At 42.0% G+C, this 23,889-nt stretch overlaps 1 protein-coding gene across 1 annotated transcript in view; it reads left to right on the plus strand.

Moving 5' to 3' along the window:
- Positions 1–23,889, plus strand: part of srgap3 (SLIT-ROBO Rho GTPase activating protein 3) — a 54,549-nt gene that overhangs the window by 25,516 nt on the left and 5,144 nt on the right. The window contains exons 4-16 of the mRNA XM_061069227.1: positions 2,690–2,752; positions 9,444–9,626; positions 11,053–11,181; positions 14,897–15,118; positions 15,349–15,450; positions 16,264–16,461; positions 16,684–16,768; positions 18,825–18,852; positions 20,196–20,298; positions 21,565–21,625; positions 22,206–22,283; positions 22,405–22,539; positions 23,015–23,120. Coding sequence (XP_060925210.1) covers positions 2,690–2,752; positions 9,444–9,626; positions 11,053–11,181; positions 14,897–15,118; positions 15,349–15,450; positions 16,264–16,461; positions 16,684–16,768; positions 18,825–18,852; positions 20,196–20,298; positions 21,565–21,625; positions 22,206–22,283; positions 22,405–22,539; positions 23,015–23,120 — 1,493 coding nt within the window. The remainder of the gene's footprint in view (positions 1–2,689; positions 2,753–9,443; positions 9,627–11,052; positions 11,182–14,896; positions 15,119–15,348; positions 15,451–16,263; positions 16,462–16,683; positions 16,769–18,824; positions 18,853–20,195; positions 20,299–21,564; positions 21,626–22,205; positions 22,284–22,404; positions 22,540–23,014; positions 23,121–23,889) is intronic.

Here is a 23,889-nt window from a genome sequence, read left to right on the forward strand (position 1 = left end):
CAATTCTTGCACAGCCATTAAAATCAATGACAGTCAAATGTTCAAAAGGATTGTTTTCAGGGGGTTGGTCCTTTAAAAATACACCATCGTTACTTTCTTGTATAGAGGATGTTAGGGCATGGGAATAAGTTACAAAAAGCAAAGAGGAAGAATTTTTAAAAACTATGTTACATCTGTAGAATAAAGCTGTAATGTCAAGATTTAAAGCTAGGGTTAAAGAAGGCTACACTGAATAAAATGCAACAGATAATCCCTGCTGGAAGCCAACATTTCCATGACCTGCTCGCTAAGTTCATGATGTCGTCTCTGCTGCACCGGTGTATGTCTGCCTGGCTGAAGACTCAGGTTATAGGCAGGGTGCGTGCAGGCAGGCAGCTCAGTTAGTAACAGACATGTATGCCAGCCGATCATTTTGTACGGTCAGAATTACCGAATTGGTCATGTTTGTTAAAGTCCTGTGAGGAACCACAAACACTGGCTCTATTTCCTTTTCTCCCCAGACTATAGATTGAAGGCTATTGGGACGTGAAGAGGGTTTCAACAAATAAGATAAAAAGTATATCAGAAAATCAATTCTACCTTCAAGACAAAATGTTGAAAATAAAATCAAACAGAACTAAAGCAGATTTTTAAGAAATATTTTGCATGTCAAGAAACTTAGTCTAATTATGAGAAGAAACCACATAATGCTTAGGTGACCACTTTAGTCCAAACTGAAATTGTAATAATGGACAAATGCAAAGAAATTGATGGTTACACCAACAATGTAAGGATGTAAGGCTCTGGTAGATTACAAGGCTGTTAGTTGCTCCTAGTAACTGGATTCGATCGACCAGAATAGTTAACTTTATTCTCCACATTTTAACTTTATTCTTGAATTTTCCATATACCTGACCCTAATATTCGTCCATAGTCTGCAGAGCCTATCTTCACAAAGTCCAAACACAATTTCACAGTCGTAGGGGCTGATGCCTTCAATTTGAGCTGATTTAACTTTCACTTATTTAATAAATAAAGTCATGGAAACATTACACAGTCTAATGTGAGTTCAAAAACTATTGCCCTGCTCTGCACTTCCTGTGTACTTTCACAAGTCAACTCTGTCACACCACTTCCTCATGTCACCTTAGACCATCCTTTTCCATTGTGTGCCTGTGCTTTATATTCTTAAATAAGAAGTCTGAATACGTGCTGCACTTCATGTTGAAAACTTATAATAAAATAATTTAATAAATGTTTGACACTTTCTGAGTCAAAACCGACATTAAAGACAGACTAAATCAAATGTACACAAACCAATAGATTTGATGATATTAAATCAATCTGTATATTTTATGATCTCTCCACAAGCACAAATTAATCCAACACATAAATGCAATAGTGATTATAGTCACACTGTCGAGAGTAGTTCAACCAGCTTCATCTTTAAGATTGTATTTCTCTTTTTTTCTCCATTATCCTTTCTCAAACATAACTTTCTGTAGCTCCATCGAGTCAGAGGAGGTGTTGCTTTTGTTTTTTGGAACGTGTCAGACCATCACACTGAGATATGCTGGTGCCACTGATGCATTTTCTCACCTTGAAGTCTTCAGACAAACACTTCATTCCTCTTTCCTCCCACACACATAGATGTTATTCAGTTCGGTTACTTCTTCTTCCAGTCTCGGTGTGTCCCAGGATTTTGATCACTGCACGTGCTGTGCACTGTAATAACAAACATTAAACTGGCGGCAGAGAGAAATTATGGCTTAATCAATATTTCCATCTCAAGATGAGACATAAAAAATGGAAATGGAACTTGTTTTTCCTCTTGATGCATTATTGACTTTTATTGACGTCTGTCGACACAAACATCGATACGAGGTGTTGATCTTTGTCAGAGGATGTCACACATTGTCATCGCTGGATACGCTTAGACATTTTTCACACATGTGCAAAAGTATAGGTACAAAACCCAAAGTAATGTGCGATAATCAAAGGAAGTTAGCTCAGAATGTGGTGTTGCTTACAGTTGCATGTCTTAGAAATGGAAAGTACTGTATGTCTGCGAAATAGAAACGTTTGCTCAGTTTGTTCTCCTTGGCCCGTACACCACCCTGTCAATAAGTTTCAAGAAAATCAGCAAGTAGTTTTTGCGTGATCCTGCGAACAGACTGACAAACAGCAATAAAAACCTAAATTCCTTGGCAGACATAATAAATCTAACTTGTAGACAATTTATAAAACAGGCTCAGTTTATGGTACTGTCCCACAGTCCAGTCTGTGTTTGTAAAGATGAAGTTCAATCATCAAGCCTAAAAACTATAGCTGCAGCCCTGTGAGGCTGTGGTACGCATTGCACATCAAAATTACAACTGTTGGGTGATAGGAAAAGATGAAAGTCTTCCCTCTTGTGAGAATTGAAGTGTTAGTCTTTCAGTCCTTGAACAAAAGTGCTGCACTGTTTGAGATTCTGACCTGTTGCGAGCTGGATGAAAAGTCATAAACATGATCCATCCTCTGATGTCCTTGAATATTTGCTCCAAAGTCTTTGGCCATTCATCCAAAAGTTGGCGCGATATTGATCTATGACTCCACAAAGCAATAGTGTCAGTATAACTGACAGTGTAATCTCTCCACTGGGTCACTGCTGACGGCTAGAATGTTATTTGTTTCTTCACTGCTGCTCCTTCTTTGTGCTGTGTTTCAGAGCAAGGACATTGGGATCCAGATGCACGAGGAGCTGGTGAAAGTGACAAATGAACTCTACACTGTAAGTAATATGTGGTGTCTCCTGCAGATCGATCTCTCACACCTTAACTCATCACCGGGCCCATCCATCGTTCCTTTTCCTCTCCGCCTTTCTGACATTGTATTTCATGTTCTTTACTTTTTTGCTGGCTTCTTTTTGACCATGCTGGCTGGGGTTTTTTCTCCGGGTGTGAATCAGACTTGGAGAATATCAAAGGAGGCATATTTGTTTATATTGAGGTTAATCATTTTGAATTGTGTTATTACTTAAAAAGGTCTAAATGCCCTAGTTCTCACAAGAAACATCACTTGCTTCATTGCTGCAACTTTTACCTTTCAGCCTCTGTCTGAAAGACTTGGTTTTAGCTCCTGTCTCTTTAAGAACCCCCCTCTCAGAGAAGCCCAGTCTGCTCTGATTGGCCAGCTGGCCCGCTCTGTTGAGATTGGTTAACCGCTTCCAATTTGTGAGAAAATGATGGCTTCTCAGTTTTTGCTTTTCCAAAAAAATGTTAATTCACTCATTATCTACTCACCACTTTGCCGATGGAGGGGTGGGTGAAGTGTTTGAGTCCAAAACACACTTTTGGAGTTTCAGGGGAAAACGGTGTTGCAATGTTGCTATAAATGTCCTCTGATACAAGCTTTCGCCCCAGGGCACACGCGTGGGTGTGTGTTAGCATCGCTTCATCCAGTAGCATCGCCACTTCCGGTTGCAGGCTCAAAATTTGGAGTAAATGAAGCCGTTTTGAAACGATTATGAATGTCAGGGCTTCCGGACACTTGGATGACATAACACGATCAGCATGGAGGCATGTCGTTTTCTGTTGTTTTATTACGTCTTGAGATTCGGTCACCACTTACTTCACTTGCATTGGATTTCTCTGCTACACTGTTAACCCCTGAAACTTTGTGTTTTGTGGACTCAAACATTTCACCAACCCCTCCATCTGTATAGTAGTGAGAAGATAGTGAGTGAATTGTCATTTTTCGGTGAACTATCCCTTAACATAGATTGTGTTTACATAATTATGATAGGGAGTAGCTAAGCAAATGACATAATGTGCATTTTGTTTCCATAACAATAGACTTACGACCCATTCATGTAAGGTCACCAGGTCCAGCTCAGCTGCTTTGTTGTGTTTAATGCCAGCACTCTGCTTTGTAGGGCACAGTCACTTATACTATAAAGGCCATTTTCTCCACTGGTACAATATGTTTGATTCATCTTTGTTGTTGTGTTGAAGTGGCCTTTGCTTCATTTTGATTTGCCAATAGTCCTCTAAAAAAATCTGTTTTTGTATGTATTTCCCAAGCAGCTCCTTTTTATTCATAGCGAGCAGCACTTGAGCATCTGCTTCACATATGTTTTAATAGAAAAAAAAGTGGAGAATTGATGTATGTATGGATGGAGTCTGTTGCACAACTACCAAGTGGGAGAGCCCAAAACCCCCCATATAATTAATATTTAATCATGTTTATAAATTCCATTTGAATTAAACTGGCAGCTGAGATTTGCAGTCAAAAATCATTGCAGTAAGAGGGCAGTATTTATGAATGGGGCATATCACAAGCCCACATTTATCAGTTCTATTTTTAAACACTGTCACTTCTTTTAAAAAATAACCTTACATAAGTTATGATAAATGTTAATAATTAATATCGTTGTAGCAGCAGTTTTTATAGTTTTGAACCTTTTGACCATTTACTGTTGTGTAACATCCGCTGAGCAGTAATTGGTGATGACTGCAGAACTGAATTGTTGATAACAGGATTTCCTGTAAGAAACCCTGAAGATCGATGAAAGTATGTCGGGGATGAGGACACGCTGCGCTGGTGCTGCACTGAAACTCACAGATGAGCTGTTATTGAGGGAGGCTTAGTGCCCAGACCTGGATCAGCTCCAGGCAACTTCAGCAATCTTCTGTCCCCCGAGGTGAAACAGAGGAGATGGCAGAACTCCCTATATATGACTTATTCATCTGTGCAATGCAATGGGAGTCAAACTAGCAAAGGGTAATAATTGGCAACTCCCCCTGATCCTGCCATCTGTACATTTGGACTCTGAAACAGGCAGTTTTATGGCGGACATGTGATAATAAAAAGTGCATTAACAGTATGTTGTTTAAATCAAAATATATGTCCAAAGGTCTGTGGTATTGGTGAAGCTTGGTAGACGATATACTGCAGTTATTCTCCCTATTCAGATGTAGCAATATATTTCCAGTTTGGTTTCCAGTCTCAGGGTTTAGGTCAGGTTCCCTCTACCTTCCAGAAACAAATCATTATCCTGTACTTTTTACGATATATTTCACCCACTCCTTCCTCTGTGACTGTGGACAACGCTGCATAGATGGATCCTCTTCTCACACTCCACTTGGCCTCTGCTGCTGGCCAAGTGGAGTCTGGCCAAAGATTAGAAATTAGAAATCCAGATGATGACGTATCCTCTCTGTGTGAGAGGAAGATTGTGGGAGTTGTGGGAAACTTCATAGCTAAGGTGGAAAATGTGTTGCTTTAATAACACACATTTAGTAAATAAAGCACATACATTTTCACATCTAATCTGTTTTTTTTAATGTACTCACATTTGAAGGAAACTCCCGGAGTTTTGCTTGATTCCTCTTTTTTTGGGACTTTCTGAGTTTTTTTCCCTTTAGTATTTCTGACGCCAGGAAAGGGCTCAGGTTTATATAATTTGTATTAATTGTTCAAGTTATGCAACCAGTGTGAAGCTCTTAGAATCACCTGTAGTCAACCACTGTATAAATTAAGTAGAGTTGGTGAAATAAGTAGAAGAGGATTTTCCCATTTGCCACCAACTATAACACATTTTGCAGATGTGAGCGTTTAAAATATTTCACAAGTGACTGATCTGCGTTCAAGGCCATTTCACATAGAACGTGACAAAGCACCACTGCACTTAGAAACCCAATCTTGTCAGTGGTTTGCACTGTGCAGGGGTGGTTTTTCGCAGCTCAGAACAAAGTGCAATGCACCACTCAGCGTTTTTTTTCATCTTATATCACTGCATGTTGTATACACAGGATGCTTCTAGGCTGGCAAAGAATGCACAATGAAGGAAAACCTGACATTTTTAGTATTGGAGTGCAGTTTAGGTCCTTATTGCTCTGGCCAAATGTGTCAGAGCCCAAGAGAAAACTAATCGAGGCCGACCCGAAACCTCAGTGACATGCATTGTTATCACCTGCTTTCCCTGATTACAGACTGCAGTGTTCAAAATCAGCCCAACCAACTTTACAGACCCAAGCTTACATGACAGCTGTACATTTTTACAACACATTTTGAGTCAAGTGTGCATGTCAGGTGGGTTATAGCTGTCAGGTAGCTCTTTGTAGGTTTGAAAACAGGCCTTCAGGCAGCAGTAACTCCTGGTGCTGAATTGTTTTTAATTATGCTCCCTTGTTAGTAGTTAATTATGCAGAAATAGACACATCAGTAGCATGTGGCCTCATGGTGGTTTCCTCTCTGTGTTTTCTAACAGTTTTCACTGGCTGCCAACTAAACAATTTTTGCAAAGAGAAAAGTGTGAAATCCCATTTGGATGCCTGGCTGCTCAGTGAGAGGTAAAGGGAGAGGACTGTGAGCTGGAGCTACCATTTAAATATTGTTTAAAGTCTGATGCTGCTGCTGCAGCAGCGTTGGTATTAGTGAGAGTGAACGTCCTCCTGTCTGTGGCTTTGTCAGTAGCAACGAGTCTGGAATTAGAAATGGGAGCAGAGGCTTGAAACAGCCAGTCACTTCCTCACATTTCCCACAGCATCACGACTCTGTGAAATTCGGTTTTTCGTTCCTACAATCTGAGTTAATTTCCTGCTACATCGATTTAATATCCCCCCTGGGATCAATACAGCTTTCTCTTATCTTATCTTTATGATCAGCCACCTTGTGTCTGTTTACTGAGCTTCACCGTCATACACGCGTCTTCTTTTGTTATTATTGGTTGACACCTACAACACTGAATCTGAGACTCTCAGACGAGGGCGGTGCCTGTGGGGCTTTCATACATTCATTCATTTTGTGTACTAATGTTTTACATGCATTGAAACAACAGCATTTATTAGCTTCTACTCATTTAGCAATAATCTCAGCGTTAATTAATTATGCACAGACACGATCTAGGGATGTAGAAAGGATTCTTTTATTGTTTTGCTGTTTTGTTATCTTTGGTAAATTGTTTTTTCTGTTTTTACTCCCTTGCCAAAGCACTCTCCGCTTTATATTTATAAATGTATATATATATTTATTTATGTATTAGTCCCCGGTTTTTCTATGATATCCCTGCAGAGGATCTTTACAAGCGATCAGAGAGAATGATTTTAAGTGATGGAGAGGAGGAATGGCAGAGGTCCCCATCACGAGTCAAAGTAGCCTTGATAATATTTAGATTCATAATGAATATATCCACTATCCACTGTCCTTGAATTCTTTATGGAATTAAAAATCACTATGAGAATCTCCAGCCATTCTCTCCTTGGGTTGATCATTTTTTTTCCCACCAGCGTAGAGACTTTGCTCAGAAGTTAAAGAGCCCGGGGCTGTCGTCAGAGGACTGAACGATACACCCCCCTCCTGTAGACACATGATGAAGCTCAGTGTTCCTGCATGTTACTGTGGGCCCTGAGCTGCAGCTCCTGTCGTCAGATGGTTCAAAGAAGGAAGAAGAGAGAAAGAGAAATCTATCTCACCGTTTCACAGGATCTTTTAAAAGAAACCCTTTGAACGAACACCCAGTGTCAGCCTAGTTTTTCTCTTCGTGGAGTACCCACCCTGACATCAGCTTTGTCACTCTGAAAATAAACTTGTGTCTTTTATCATTCTATCGACTTCTCAGGTGTTTGCCTTAGAGCTTTTTGTGTCACACTGCTGTCCCGGTTGTTCCTGCACTGCCTGGAGAGGAGAGCTATTTATTCCAGCACTGAGCCGGGAGTAAATAGAGACTCCTAGAAAATAATACAATCATTAAAGTTTGAGGTCAGTGGGGAATTACAGATGTGAGTGACCCGGTAGCAAATGTGATTTTTGACGAGTAGCTCTCGCAGTCATAAAAGGAACCCTGCTGCTTAAGTGAGCATTACTTGCTTTATCACGGGAAACAAATGAACATCTGTTTATATCGACTGTCTAACATCCTGAGGTGTTTGTAGAAAGTCCTGAACGCTGGTTTGACGTTTGAAGACGCAGCTCACATCTGGACGTTGCTTTATGAGGCCGAGGAAGGAGCTTTAAGCAGAGACCATGTGAGCATCTGGCACCAGTTAAGAAAGATGCAGGAGGCTCATGTCTGGTATTACAGGGGATTTCTGTCACTACAGTCTTGTCATCACCGTGTTGGAGTGGGACACCGGGGTGTCTGTGTCAAAACCCGAGCGTCAACTGAAGTGATCAAAGTGGAGATGAAACTGCAGGGCACACAGAAAACACTGCTGTCACTTCGCCGCAGAGAACATCTGAAAGCCAACAGGCCTGAGATGAAAAGTTACTCTGAGAAATTATGTCGGAGGCAGAGAAGCCACAGCGACGTGGGAGTTGAGGGGCGAGTTGAAGATTTGACAGCCAAGACCCAACCACACACAGCCCTGGACCCCTCGTTCCACTTCATATATTCCACATGCAGCGACATCTGTGTTCCCACTGTATTGACGGACCAAATTGATCAAACAGGCCCCTATGAAAAAGGCTAAAATCAAACCAGATTTTTTTTGGAGAGAGAGAGTGCCCAGTCAAGTCCAGGAAAGTTTGTTGCTCATAACCCAGAGGTCAGCGTGCAGAGGTATGAGTTGTTTGGTGAAGGAGGATAGAGGCCAGTGTGTATGTGGATTGTTCAGTGAAGTTTGGCCCCAAAAGACGCTTAATAAGCATCGATACAACAATATTCAAATAAGAAAAAAGATATTCCTCCTCTCAAGTGTATCTGCCTTTCACACATGCTTGGTTTGCGGGAGAGGTGATATCCACCTCTGAGTCAGGGCTTGTTTACGTGTCTTTTTACGATTCCCACTGGTGAGCACTCCTACATATTTATGACCTGCCGGCTCCTGATAAAAATACTAATGATGCCTTTCTTCCAAAGGGCCCAGACATCCCTCTTGCACCAAGTCTATTCACGATATGATAGTTGTATATGGGACTACAGATAACTGTTATTTTCAAGATCAAATAATCTGTTGATGATTTTGTCTCTTAATTGTTGAATGTATGCAAACAGTGAAAATGCCCTTTGCAACTTATCTGATTGGGCCGATGGAGCAAAGAGTCCAATACACAATGTTGCTCTTAATTTAATGAAATTTATGACAATGAAAAACGGATTATTCTCACATTTGTGAAGCTAAAAATGGAAATAGGAGAATACTTTAAAATTAAGAATTCATTAGTCTATCAGCATAGTTACTGATTTTGTCTAAGTGATAAATCTACTAATGGTCGCAGCTCTTATCTGATATGAAGACTTGATCTCCCTCCGTTTCAATGTGACTCACTATGTAAGTGCTGCGTTGGTATTTCACTTTCTATGTACTGTTGATGTAGATATAGATGGATCCTCTGATTTCTCACTTTGTCCAACACAGTTTTACAGCAACTGTGAAGCTTCTTTAAATCTTCAGCCTGTAGTCACCCACATGATGAACTGTGCTGACGATCAGCCCAGTGGACGATCAGCCTGATGAATATCTGTCGTGCTTCTCCTGCAGGTGATGAAGACATACCACATGTATCACACCGAGAGCATCAGTGCAGAGAGTAAGCTGAAGGATGCCGAGAAGCAGGAGGAGAAGCAGTTCAGCAAGTCGGGAGATCTCAACGTGAACCTCCTGCGTCACGAGGACCGCCAGCCGAGACGCACCGTCAGGAAGATCGAGAAGATGAAAGAGAAGGTGAGTAGGACGGAGATAAGAGAAATGTGGTGCCTTCATACACAGTTTGACTCTCTACAGCTTTTAATCTGCCTCTTGAACCTGGAAGATGAGGTTAAGACTCATCATCAACTGTTTGGCTTCATTGAAAGAGAGTGAGAGGAATACAGTGGAAGGCAGTCATATAATGTCAGGAGCACACTGCAGCACTCCCTGTCAATAACCGAACTCTCCTTCCATCTTATGCAGATTTTTAGTTTGTGTAGATTCACTGGTGGTCTCCGAGCACATCGTGCTTGAAATACATCCATGCATTTTTTATTCTGGATCTCCTTCTAGAGTTTTTTCATGCAAATGAAACCCACCATTATCTCTCAGGTGCAGGAAATCAAAAGGCTGTCAGGGCGGCAGGCACGTATCCTCGGAGATGCGGCTCGGCTTGGAACCCGAACATTATTTATATCACAGCATGGCAACGAATATTCTTCTCTTTCCCTGTTTCCTCCTCTAAGGCTTTGTCTCATCAGTATGCCTGCAAACAGGTTGGAGGAGGAAGAGACAGGAAAGAAAGTTAATCTCTTTTCTCCTAACACGCCACACCACTGAAATTTGCATCATAATAGCTTTGTGAAATTGGAAGTAAAGTGTCAGCCTATAGTGAAATGTAAAAGTGCACAATTTAAATAATGGGCTAATGTCTCTGTTTTAAAATGATGATGCTTTGGTTGTACTGGAAACAGTGGAAATGTGTTGTTATAAAGTGGCTTTGTCAGTACAGTTTTAAAAAATCACCATTGGTAATTAGCAGGGTCGCACAAAAACTACCTAACAGATTATCATGAAACCTGGGGGAAGGATGAGGTATGGGTCTGGGAAGAACACATTCATTTTTAGCAGATCCGAATCAGAGAGCGGATCAAGGAATTATTTTTTCCTTTTTCCTTGAAATTGCAAGGCTTTAAAAAAGGAAAAGTTTTTAACAATTTTGCTGGAAATAATTAATGGATCTAGAAGAAAAAAAATCTGGCACATCAAGAGAGCTGATATCTATGAGGGATTTCAATTTAAGGAAACTGCTGGGCCTTGACGGAGGTATGCACTCCTCTTAATACTAACACATTAGTAAGACTTCACAACCCACATAAACCAGGGTCTGTTTGCGTGCTTGTGTGTCAGTATCCACATCCTGTAGCCTCTGGTGCCTGTGTTGAGAGACAGGATAATAAATGCAAGCTTAACTGTGCAACTGTTCATATACCATCCAGAGAAAGACTCTCCAGAGCCGGTTCCTTCAAACTTTCCCCGACATCTCTACCTGTCTGTTGGGCCCAAAGCTGCAACTGCCTGAGCTCACACTTAAATCCTCCCCATATTGCTTTATCTTTCTGCCCCGATGATGTGTTTTTTCCCCCCCCTTCATCTACCCTGTCTCTTCTCTCCTCCCCAGAGGCAAGCCAAGTACTCTGAGAATAAGCTGAAATGCACAAAAGCCCGGAATGACTATTTGTTGAACCTGGCAGCGACAAATGCAGTTGTGGCGAAATATTACATCCATGACGTCTCCGATATGATTGATGTAAGTATGCGCGAGGCCCATGTGTTTATTTACACCTCTCTGCTGGGATGTCTGGTGTTGACTTGACTCTGCAGCACTGTCGCTTTTCTCACCATCTGTTCCTGTGTGTCATTCTCTCTCAGCCTGTTAGCTGTTTGTCTCCAAGCTGCTCTGTTGGCCCCGTTAATGTATTTACCATCATTTTTTCCCCGTGTATTAATTTCTGCTTAACAAACTTATCACCGACACGCTAATGACTGACTGTTGATGTGAAAATTACTTTAGCAATGCTCTGTAGGTCTGTGCTGCGGTGATTTCACTCATTTGTTTTTGTTGATGTTGCCTTTGGGAGCTCGGCTGTGACAAACACAGCGTGTCCCTGTGATTTTCTGCTTCTCACTGAAAAAGTATCATGCAGGACACACTCACACAGACACACACTCGCACATTCTCTATTGTGTATTGTCTGTCCTTATGTGGTCTCTCCTTTCGTGGATCGGAGTAGAGGAAGCAGCCCTCTCTTACACTGACTTAAGCAGTTTTATTATAGGTCAAAACAAGAATATTTCCTCATTTATATGTGCTGAATTGTACGGAAATGCAACCTTTACGTAAAATCTCTAAATGAGAAGACGTGTTTAAAAGGAGGACATTGTTTAGCAAACCTCTAATGGTTGGAAGTCGGTCAAAGTCAGCCGGTGAAGCAGAGGTTCAGTTTATTCAGGCATGAACGTGGTTTGGCACCGAGCTCTCAGTCCCAGGCGACCTGCTCCCAGTCGCCCTGCAGACAAACACATGGAGATTAAGATGAATCAGGCTTTGTTGACCATTTTACACAATATCGATGGGAAGCTGTCATCGGGATTTGTTCATTTTTACTGTAGACATGTACACAAACAGCTCCCTCTTCTTAATTCACTCCCATTCCACATTATTATTGTCAATTTGTTCCAGTTCCACGATTACACAGTACACACAGCTAATGAAAGCTGCGGGTGTCAGTGCTAATGTATTTAAAAGCTGAAATGATTACTCAATTAATCCATTAGCTGATCCAAATAGTGAATTGTTTCTTTTATCAATGGGCTTTTGTTTGAATTAAGAGTCAAATTTAGTTCGGCCATAAACTGTTTATAAAGACGTACGCTGTGTCCTCCTACGATCCAAAAATGAAGCCAAACTATCCTCAATACGCTGAACGCTGACATCTTGTGCTGATGATTTACTTTAAGCCAGAATATGCGCTGTAGCGATCCGGGGGTGGGGCCACAGTTCCGAGATTCCATCAATACTTGTGCTCAACCAATCAAGTCTCAGCTGTCAATCATGATGATTTCAACCTATTCATAGCAAAAATGTATATGAAGCAGAAGTCAATGTTTTAGATTGGTCCCATCCACTTACACGGAGGAGGAGGGCTCTATGACCGACACTGTAGCCAGCCACAGAGGGGCGATCAAAACATATAGGCTTCACTTTAAGGGATCAGTCATGTCGTCCATCTTTATATACAGTCTATGATTGAACTAAATTGGACTCTTAAGATAATCAAGCAGAATAAGTGATGACGGTAAACAAGCTTTAGTCGCAGTTCTAATGTGCTCTAATGCATTCTGTGAATCATTTGACTCTTTAATTGATTGGTGATAAGTGAAAGTGCAGGCTGGCTTGTTCCCTATAAAGCCATACTTTCTTATTCAGTGAATGTTTTAACCCTTCAGCCCTTCAGTCTGCCTGTCTCTCCGTCCTGCGCTCTGTGCTAATGACCATGGCTGTCACATTTTCTCCTTGAGGCCAGACCACCTTATTAGCCACAGTCATATTGCACATTTTCCAGGTCAGGCATGATGAAGAGGGCGATTTCAGTGACATTTCTATAATGATTATCATTCCATTTGATTTTAAGCGATCACAGTTAATACAGTGTATAGTGTATTACTTTATATAGATTGTGGCTGAACCTGTCTCCGGCTACGTGCAGTGTAGCCGGTGACATGTTGGTGGTAGCCGAACATGAACCTAGACACTGATTCATGGCTCTCCCTGCCTCTCTGCTTGGCAGCTGTGATTGATCCAGTGAAAAACCCATGTCATCTCAAATCCTGCTGAGCTACAGGGAACGAGATCATGAGCCTGACTAGTTTGACTGTGGGAAAGAGGAAGATAAACGATTTGTCTGTCACTTCAGAGTCACAACTCACCACAGTGGACGTCCATGCAGGAAGAAGTTAGCTTTGTCAGACAGCATCACTGAGATAAAACTGTTCAGGAGCAGTTAAGGATTAAAATGAAATAATTTAACACAATTTGCCAAGTTTACTAAACAATTACAATGCCTGGAAATGATGAACGCTGTATTGTGAGACATCGGTCAGTGCTGTCCGCCTGTAAATGCAACATAGTACCTTCGTGGAGATATTGATATTTTTACAGCTAAAAATAGTACAGCAGGAAAGAAGAGCATAGCAAGAATTTTGTAAATTGTAATTATGCACATGTTACATCCATTGGGATACTATCAGTGAGCATTAGAGCATATTAAACTGACTGTATGAAGAAGTAAAGTACTTAAAAATGACACAAACGAATAATGGAGCTAATATATACATGAAGTTATGACAAATTAAGTTTAATCCATATCTAATATATTGCTAACATTTGCATATTATAATGTAAATGCAGTATGTATGACTTTAAAAGGCAAAGTGGTGAAAATCATTTGGAGTTATCCCTTATTTCTCCCATCATCTGCTCCTGCAGGCTGCTGCTGCTGCAGATGTGGATACACGATTTGTCATCTAATTCATCTTGTTTGTTTAAAAATACTCCCTTTAGTCTTTAGTCTGCTGAGTCCCTTTGACTGAGTAGTGCAATCAGCCTCGTGCACCAAAGTAGAGAGTCTACTTCCCCGGTGCTAAAAAGCGCTAAGTAGCGTTTACTTAGTGATTCACAGAGCTGTCAGTTGCCTCAAGCCTCCCTCTAAAACCTCCTCGCCACCATACTCTGCTTAATTAGGTTACTTCATACAACTCGGTGTGATAAAGCTCTGTAATTATCCCTGGTGTCCCACTGTGCTAGCTCCTGTAATTCTCTGAACTCTACTTCTATTTTTAAAGGTAACCTGTAGCAGGAGCTAATTTGGGATTTAGTCCATGAGATGCGTCTGAACATGAGAGACGGTGCTCAGACTAACAGACTTGACAACTCAAACTGGCACTTTCACACACTTTCCCGTCCACTTGATGAATTTATTTCAATTAAATGTGATTTGAGGGTGTGGTCAGGACACTGTGACATCACTGTTATTTGAATGCAGGAGGGCCAGGTGCAGGGGCGGGACAAAGGGGCTTTTTCAAAATATATTCAATGACGTGTGGCTTTGATCAAAGCTATCGAGCTAACAGTAAGAGAGGAGTGACATGATGTGCAACTTACTGAATCAGGAATTGTGCATGGATGTTGGACATATAATTGGTCCTTTTCTTTTCATTGTGGCCCCTTTATGGCCCCTGATTTATAAAAATCCTAGATCTGCCACTGGGTAGTAGGTGTAATAGCAACATCTGACCACACCCAACACACCTAGGTGACAATATGTTTCCACTCAGTATTAAATTACTCTTAACAAATAAAAGATATTTTAGCGATTTCCTTTCCATTCCGTTCTAACCCCATCTCCACGTTTACAAAGTATTTTTTTCCTTGGTTTGTTAAAAAGTTTTTTTTATCTCTACAGTGCTGTGACCTCGGCTACCACGCCAGCTTGGCACGCACCTTCAGGACATATTTATCTGCCGAGTACAACTTGGAGACCTCCCGTCACGAGGGACTGGACATCATTGAGAATGCAGTGGAGAACCTGGACTCTCGCAGTGACAAGCACAAGATCATGGATATGCATAACCAGGTGTTCTGTCCCCCGATGCGCTTTGAATACCTGCCGCACATGGGAGATGAGGTGAGGTGTCACAGATCTCATCACACATTTAATTGTGTGATATTATTTTTATGTATTTCCATAAAGTTGCTTTTCTGAAGTTGGATTTATGTTGTATCTTCCTCACGTGTTCTCCTCCTCCTCCTCCTCCTCCTCCTCCTCCTCCTCCTCCTCCTCCTCCTCCTCCTCCTTCTCCTCCTCCTCCTCCTCCTCCTCCTCCTCCTCCTCCTCCTTCTCCTCCTCCTCCTCAGGTGTGCCAGGTGAGTGCCCAGCAGCCTGTCCAGACTGAACTCCTGATGCGCTACCACCAACTGCAGTCCCGCTTATCCACGCTAAAGATTGAGAACGAGGAGGTGAGGATTTACAATGACTCTGTTGGCTCCTGTTTCTGTCCTGCGCCACCAACCCCCCTCACCTTCACCCACCTCCCACCCCCCAAAACAAAGAGAAAGCCCTGTCTCATTTTCTCCAGAGCCAAGGGGAGGGCCACATCACCATCTGTTCTCACCGCAATTACTCCCGGATGACCTTTGCCCTTGGGGAGCGATGAATATATTTAGATTCTCACAGCGCTGAAGTCGTGTTTTCTATGAAGTCATATTTGAAATTGTCTACTTAATGAAGAAGAAAGGGTTTTCTCATCAGGAGCCACAGACACAAAGGTGCAAATGGAGGTGGTAATAACCGAGGGTCTGATAGACGTGCCTGTGCCAATGGCTCTGCCTCTTCCCTGTCTCCCCACGTCTCGTTCTCCAGAGTGTAATGGACGAGCTGTGCCATTAGTGAAAATGAGATTTATCAATCTCACCACGAAACAAACAGCCTCATTTAGTAATTTCCTCCACGTATAGTTTCCATCTTTGTCAGACAGTCTTCATTTTCAGCTCTTCCTCTGATGTATGCCTGACCCGCGGGTTTGTCTGGACTTATGTTCTGGTGCGGTTTGGTGTCACAGTACAGTCCAAGGCCATCTATCGTTTCGGGCTAAGTTTGCCTACGATGTTAATATTAATATGCTAGGGCTGTAAATCACTCACTATTGTCCTTCAAAATGTCATCAGTCGCCTCGGAAAAATAAAGACGTATCTCTCGTGAAAAAAAAGGGAAAAGTGGTACGATGCGTCATTCGTCATCTTCTGTCCTTTCTTCCCCCCCAATCTGTGCAGGTGAGGAAGACCTTGGATGCTACCATGCAGACGCTGCAGGACATGCTGACGGTGGAGGACTTTGACGTGTCGGACGCCTTCCAACACAGCCGCTCCACTGAATCCATCAAGTCCGTGGCGTCCGAGTCCTACATGAGCAAGCTGAACGTCGCCAAGAGGAGGTCGAACCAGCAGGAGACTGAAATGTTCTACTTTTCGGTGAGTCTGATCTTCTTTATCTAGAAAGAACTGGCTGCCAGAAAGAATCAAAGCATCGGTCACCATTTCTACATGCTCTGAAAAATAGAAAAACAAAATGAAAAGCAGAAACAATTGAATATATGCTGATTTGAGCAGGATTGTTTGACTGGGCTGGTGTTCCACTGGATTACTGCTGCTCCTCACTCTCCTCATAATGCCTTCATCCGTCTGCCTGTGTAGAAATTCAAGGAGTTCCTGAACGGCAGTAACCTCATCATTAAGCTGCAGGCCAAGCATGACTTACTGAAGCAGACCCTGGGTGAAGGTAAGGAGCCTTTTCTCTTCATCTGTCTCCGATAAGTCTATCGTCCCTTAATGGTGTGCGTGTGACCCCGTGTTTCATCCTGTAATTATGACCCACAGAATCCTGACATAGCTTTATAAAAGTACTGCCTTCAGGGCCATACAGTGGTGCAGGTCTTATCTAAGAAGAAGCAGGGGAAGGGGTATAGGAGGCTACAAAGACGAGCTTTTAGGACGGCAGGAAGGAAAATGAAAATGAGAGTTGATATTCAAATAGCAAAACTATCGCACCAAAAACAGACCCTATCTTCTGTGATGTATCCATTTTCCCCCTTTTCTCCTTATCTCTACTGGTCAAAGCATTATCTGATTAGTCTCTATATATGATGTGGCCGCAGGGAAGGTTTTCATTTTCAGGCTTTAAGAGGAAAGACTTCCTTCAACCCCTCCCTTCCCCAGGGGTCCCCTTGTCACCTCAGCCGTGAACAGTTTACGCCCAATCAATCAGCAGGACCGGGCCCGAGCCCATTTCTGCAGCTGCTCTTGCATCAGGGGTTTGCCTAATAGAAAAAGGGCACCAGGCGCTGACAGCTGAGGCCTTTCAGCCCTCATGCATATTCCCAGATTTCACACCTTCGATTAATTCATTCACTCAAGTCCTATCTAATACTAGATTTTGCTTCATCGCGTCTTTCAGGATATGAAATCATCCTGGTCGTTCCCTCCGAGCTGCCACTACATGCCGAGACGTTTATAAATACTCACTTTATAGTTCATATCAATCTCTGGACGGATCGGTGTGTTTGTCCACGGTGGTGCAGCTGAGAGAGCGTAGCATATGGCATCTCCAGGTACCGCCTGTGTTTAATTATTCAGGTGATCAATCAGGACCGAGTCGTGCTCATTAGCTCACAGCTTCACATCCAAAATAGTGCGTTTGCGTACGTGCGTGCATGGTTGTGTGTGGTCGTGGGTGATCGTGACAGAGGGAAGAAGATGAGACTGGCGAGTGCCACATGGTGTTTACATCTTGCGGCGTGTATTAATAAAAACATAATGTCAAAGCTTTGGCACAAAACAAGATCGTGTGGGGAAATCTGCCAGCCCTTGTTTCTCAGATTAAGACCAATTCCCCTGTTCAATGAACTTGATTTGTACTCTCCGCTGTCATCCAGGGACTGTGGCATACATGCAATTAGGGGAAAGTGACATAGAGTTTTTCTTTGCTCATGCTTGAGGAAGTTGGTGTAATTTTGAGGTTGGTTGGTCAGAGGTAGACGGGGCTATCACTCAGAGGACTGATGTCTGGGAAACGTGCTGTTGTTTCTTCACATGAATGCACCGGAGACCTTGCCCCATCTGCCAGGATGATGCGTTGAGGGATGGGTTAGCCTTTGCTCTTTCTGTCCATTGTCATGTGGAGGAAAGAAATCATGTTGGAACGCTGTAGTGCCATTGTTGTTTTTTTCTGTACATTGACTCCCTTCCAGTTGATAATCAAGTCGCTGCTGAACAAAGACACGTCTTCCTCTCAGCTCATGGGGAAGCACTGGGTCATGTTTCAATTGACTCCATTTACTATATTTATTCTATTTTTTACATTATCACAAGCAGAAAAAATTAACTGACATTTATCCTTGTTTTACTCAATAAGAGTTGAATGAACAGAATGCGTCGGCCTTAGAAAGGCTCAGTGCATATGCCTAAACCATGCGTGTGAGTTGTTGGAGAAACACAACAATAGGCTCAGTGAGCCAGAATAGACATTGCTCAGTGTCAACACTGATGGACCCCTCTCTCACTAACATACACACACTGCAGCCGCCAGCCCCTTTTCTTTGGCTCTGAGAAGAGGCCTGTTTCCCCCGGGGGATCCTTTTGGTCCCCTGAGGCTTCAGCCCCGACTGCTCAATAGCTTTGTCCAATGAATGGTGTAAGCATGGCTCTATTCATCTCTTCGCCCAATGCTCATGTTGTCTCTCATCAAACCCCTGACTGAGGCTGGACACTGGAGTCTGTATAATGTGCACCATAAAGATGTAACATGTCCCCTGTTGTGTTTTGTTTGTTTTCCATAGGGGAACGGGCCGAGTGTGGAACTACACGGTAAGATAAAGCATCTGCCTATTCCATTATTCTCAGATTCATAATTAATAATTTATTCTACTCTTCAAGAGAAAAGAGAAAAGCTCACCAGAAGAAAAAAACCCAATAAATTACTTATTATAATTATCATCACTTGATTGGCATATAGGTATTTTATTTTAAAATATATTGCATGGCTTTACAGTTGTCACTCATGTCTAATAAGTGGCATTTTTTATTTTACGTATTAATAAAAACTATATAATTCAATAAATAAGGTACAAACTGGCAGTGCTTTGCAAATATTTGTTGTCAAAATCCCACATTTCCTTTAAATCATATTGAGATCATGGCCTCGTTGACAAAGGATTTCCAGTATTCCAGTTATTTCGATATCTGTTTTAAGTATTATATCAACGTATACCTTCCTGTAATCTGTGAGCTATCATACTCAGAGTAGACATGAAACAGCTTGTACTGTTCTTTGTACCTAAAGATAAAAATTCTGCCTGAAGTTGATATACTGCATATTTCCCTCATACAGAGAACTTAAACGTCTGTCCCAGAAACCCAAAGCACATTTTAAACACCTCAATGCAAATTTCGTAAGAAACCTAATTTGCTGACAATTAGTGATGTTGTCTTATTTCTGACAGATTTATATCCTTAACATCCTATTGTCAGACTATTATGTCATTGACCCTGTCATGCAATTCCAAAGGTGGGGTGACATCACCCCTATTAAGTCATGTGATTTCGGTCACATGATGTCAATGCTAACCTATAGTAAAAGTCCTGTAGATTTTGTTGGAACAGGAAATAAACAGACTGAAGTTTTGGTGTCTCACTTTACCCAATGTCCCAGATTACCCAAATTCATCCTATATTATTTATAGAATACCTAATTAGTATATATATATATATTAATTTATTTTCAAACTAACAAGGATTACGTGTGTTTCAACAGGATTCACATCCCTTATATTACATTTTATATACATGCATGTGCTTATACTGGACAACATGAAATATGGTGGGATGGATTTCATTTGTGTTTTTAATGTTCATTAATCTTTCCTTGGTTTTTAATAAGTCAAGAAAAATGATTTGATTGAAGATCCAGATCTGGAGCCTCCTTAGCTCAAGCCACTGAAATCAAAGAGATGACTGATAAAGGACCTTTTTAATGAAATGTCTTACTTGGGGTTTTTCCTCAACTTTTAAATTAAGATGGGACTTTTTCCATTTCATTACTCAGACTGAAGATAAGTTTACTGCTCTGTTTTATTGAATGTTTTTCTCACCTGCTTTAGAAGCACATTTGGTTCCACAGATTCACAGAATGGTGTTTTTTGTTTCCCCAGGCCCCCCACCCTCCCCCCTAAACCACAGAAAATGCGGAAGCCTAGGCCACGCTCTGTGTATAACCATAAGCTGTTTAACGGCAATATGGAGACCTTCATCAAGGTACCCTCTGATGCTGGTGTATTAATGCCCGGGCCCCTGCGGAGCAGCAGGGGGAGGCAGCCGGAGCCTTTGCTCTCGTTCTCTTCCTAATTTTGGCCTTTTGTTCCGCCCTTTTCCAGCTGCCCTTGATCATGATATAACGCTTCTGTTAACCTCTAATCATTCTCCTCCCTCCTGCGGTTCTGCTGGTGCTGACAGACAGAGCAGCAGTCGGTTGTCTCTTCACTTCCCTCTCAGAATAATTTCTAAATCCAGTCAGTTTTAAGATGACTGCGAGGCAGGAGACAGCGAGCAGCCTGCTTTGTCCCTCCATGCACCCAATCCTATATTGCATCTCTGTAGCTTTTCCTGTAACCAGCCCCTGTGCTCGGTTTTCTCTAACCTCCAGAGGTGTCCTCTGTCATCTGAGCTTCTCTAACTCTGTGCCTCTCTGCCCTCTCTTCCTCTGCATCTCTGTGCTTTGCTGCTTTCTGTCCCAGAGGAAGAAGGAATGCTCGTACCCGTATTCAGGTACCTCTGTCGTTAGAGTGTGTAGGTCAGGACACACGGCGCATTAACACAGTTAAACTAATAGTAGTAATTTACTAATCACTGCTTCAGCTTCACTTGCACGCTGCTACTTTTCTGTCTGTATTCAATTATATAGGATATAGATATTCTGTATCTATAGCTTGAGGTTGTCAATAACAGTTGCATATATGGTATTGTTTTCTCTTGTTTATGCTCCTTGTGAGAATTGTATATATTTTTGTAGTAGAATTAAGTATTAGACAGCTTCTCTCACGTGTCTTTTTCTACAACGTGAGATTTGATATTCAGACATATTCCAAAGGCAAAACTGTATGTTTAATTTCACCTTGTATAACATAGTGGAGCACATACCTCCGCCAAGGCCCTACTGTCCCCTTAAATTCAATCAGATGTAACAAATTGGGCACTTATCACTTCCCCAAATGTGAAAAAAAAATGTTAAGAAATATCCTATATCTGCCCTCTGATCTGGATCTACATCAAAATTGCATTGGTTCTTCCCCGAGCCATACCACATCCTTCCTGCAAGTTTCCTTGAAAACAAACAAAAGTACAGGGGTAAAAAGTAACATAACCTCCTTGGCGGAGGTAATGAATCGCAGTATAAAAGTAACATTCAATACTGAATATAATTCATATATAATAGAATATAAAACTCGTAGCTCTGTGCAACTTTTTTTCTACAATTTGTTTTGTCTTCACTTTTATATTTTCTCCACATTATCTTAATTTCAGGATTCAGGTCAACCTATTCCACTGGTTGTTGAGAGCTGTGTCCGATACATCAATTTATACGGTGAGTCTCACGTCCTGTTGTTGTGACTACTGCTAACTATGAACTCTCTCCAGCCTCATAAGAAGTGACAGCAGCTATAGGTCGAGGTTATCTATTTCCACATATAGCCGCTGGTATGGAGGCTGACCTCTCTGCTCTGCACCTCAGTCTCTGCGGAGCTCAGCTGCCTGCCACTGATTTGACAAGCTTATAACAATAGATCACACAGGGAGAATTTTGAAAGTCGTCTTGGTCGTTGTATAGTCAGTTCGACCAGCCCCTCCGCCCCTGTGACTCCTCCCTGTCTACCTTCACATCTGTCTCCAGCTCATTGCCGTAGCCTGCAGGCTTCCCCTGGATCTGGACCTAATGAAACTCCAGAAAACTGATTAGGAGCCCTCTAACTGAAAACATATGCCGCAGCCTCGCTGAGGGGCCCTCTCCTGGAAAAATACGCATCTGCCTTTATGACTAGATTACATTTCCTGCTCTGTGTTATGTGTTTCCAATGGGCTTTCAGGAACCTGGCACTGGGGTTCGGAGATAATGGCAGCTGTAGCGTAACTCTGACTCTGTATGTTCTGGGTCGTATTTCTTGCAGGCTTGCAGCAGCAGGGCATATTCCGTGTGCCGGGATCACAGGTGGAGGTCAATGATATTAAAAACTCATTTGAGAGAGGTGAGGAAAGACAGATGGCTTTGTATTCATTGTTTTAATGTCACAAATACGTAAAAAACACTTGACATAATCATATGATTAAATACCAAGACTGAGAGCACGTTTATTTTTCTGGAATCAGGTGAAGATCCCTTGGTCGACGACCAGAATGAGCACGATATCAACTCAGCGGCAGGCGTGCTGAAGCTGTACTTCCGAGGACTGGAGAACCCGATCTTCCCAAAGGAGCGCTTCCTCGACTTCATCTCCACCATCAGTGAGTCACGCACAACAGAAAACATTCAGAGCAATCACCGTCAAAGTGAGTGCACTGGTCAAACAGAAAAAGAGAAAACACACCTTGCAATTTCGGAGAAACTTGGAAGAGAAAGGCGTGCAGTGCAGCACATGGAAGCAATCTGGACCTGCCCGATATTTAACAGAAAGCCAGTAAGCAGAGGAGAGTGTAGGCCACATCAGTTTGTAATGAACGAGCAGCTGCACAGAATTATTTCCCCAACAATTGTGATAGTTTGATGTCTCTGCTCGCTGTCAGGGTCTAATGAAAATCAGGAAGGGGCATCTGTTAAAGTGTCAAGTGACAGTTTTCAGAGTCTCGACTGATTTTTGCTTTAGCACCAAAGCTTCCATTTGATCAATCATCTGTGCTAGAGTGTGATTCATTCTCTTATTTTAGTGGAGACTTGTTGTTTTAGCCTCGGTGTCAACATACTCTGTCCTTTGTTTTTCAGAGCTGGAGTCTGGAGCCGAGCGAGCGCACCACATCCAGCAGATCGTCGTGACTCTTCCTCGCACCATCATCATCGTCATGAGATATCTGTTTGCTTTTCTCAATCAGTGAGTTCTGAGTCCTGCAGCTCGTCATACAAAGAACAGTATAGAAACATGAGGTCATTATAACCAGAGCTGAGGCGGCTCAAGTTGGGGGCCTTAAAGGGGGCCACAATTTAAAGAGAGGGGCCGATTATACGTCCAACGTCCATGCACGACTCCTGATTCAGTAAGGTGCACTTTGAGATCATTCCTTGTTTTCTGTTAGCTCTTTGAGTAAAGCCACCCATCACTGAACATATGTTGAAAATCGTTCCTTGTTCAAGCACATTGTGTACTTCAAAATTGAATTAATTATTGATAGAATGTGATTTTGTTTTTAAGACTATTGACTGGGCAGGATTTTTTCTGGCCCTGCCCCTAAATCGGTTCCTGCACCAGAGATGTTATATACATTTTTATTATTAGGGAAAATGTATTTTGAATATATTGAATATCAGATATAACGGGTGGAAAGAAAAGATCCAAATCCTTTTATTTATTGCTTTACCTGTCTATAAAGTCTTAGAGCATATTCACTCTCAGAAACTCATACCTCACAGACATAGTGTAGCTGTTTTTTGACTATGGACGCTCTCAGTGCTCATTTTACTGGGTTCACCTGCAGAACAAAGAGTTTGATTTCATCCCCTAGATTCCACTCTCTGCTCTCCTTTACCTCCCTACATTGTTAAAGCTGTTCCAGCTGTGTCTCGACTGCTCAGCCTCAGCTTGTTGATAATACGTAAAGACGTGTCTGTATTGTAAAGCAGCTGGTTTCCAGTCGTTATAGAAG

The sequence above is a fragment of the Limanda limanda genome, chromosome 4 (genome assembly GCF_963576545.1).
Source record: "Limanda limanda chromosome 4, fLimLim1.1, whole genome shotgun sequence".
In the NCBI taxonomy this organism is placed as follows: domain Eukaryota; kingdom Metazoa; phylum Chordata; class Actinopteri; order Pleuronectiformes; family Pleuronectidae; genus Limanda; species Limanda limanda.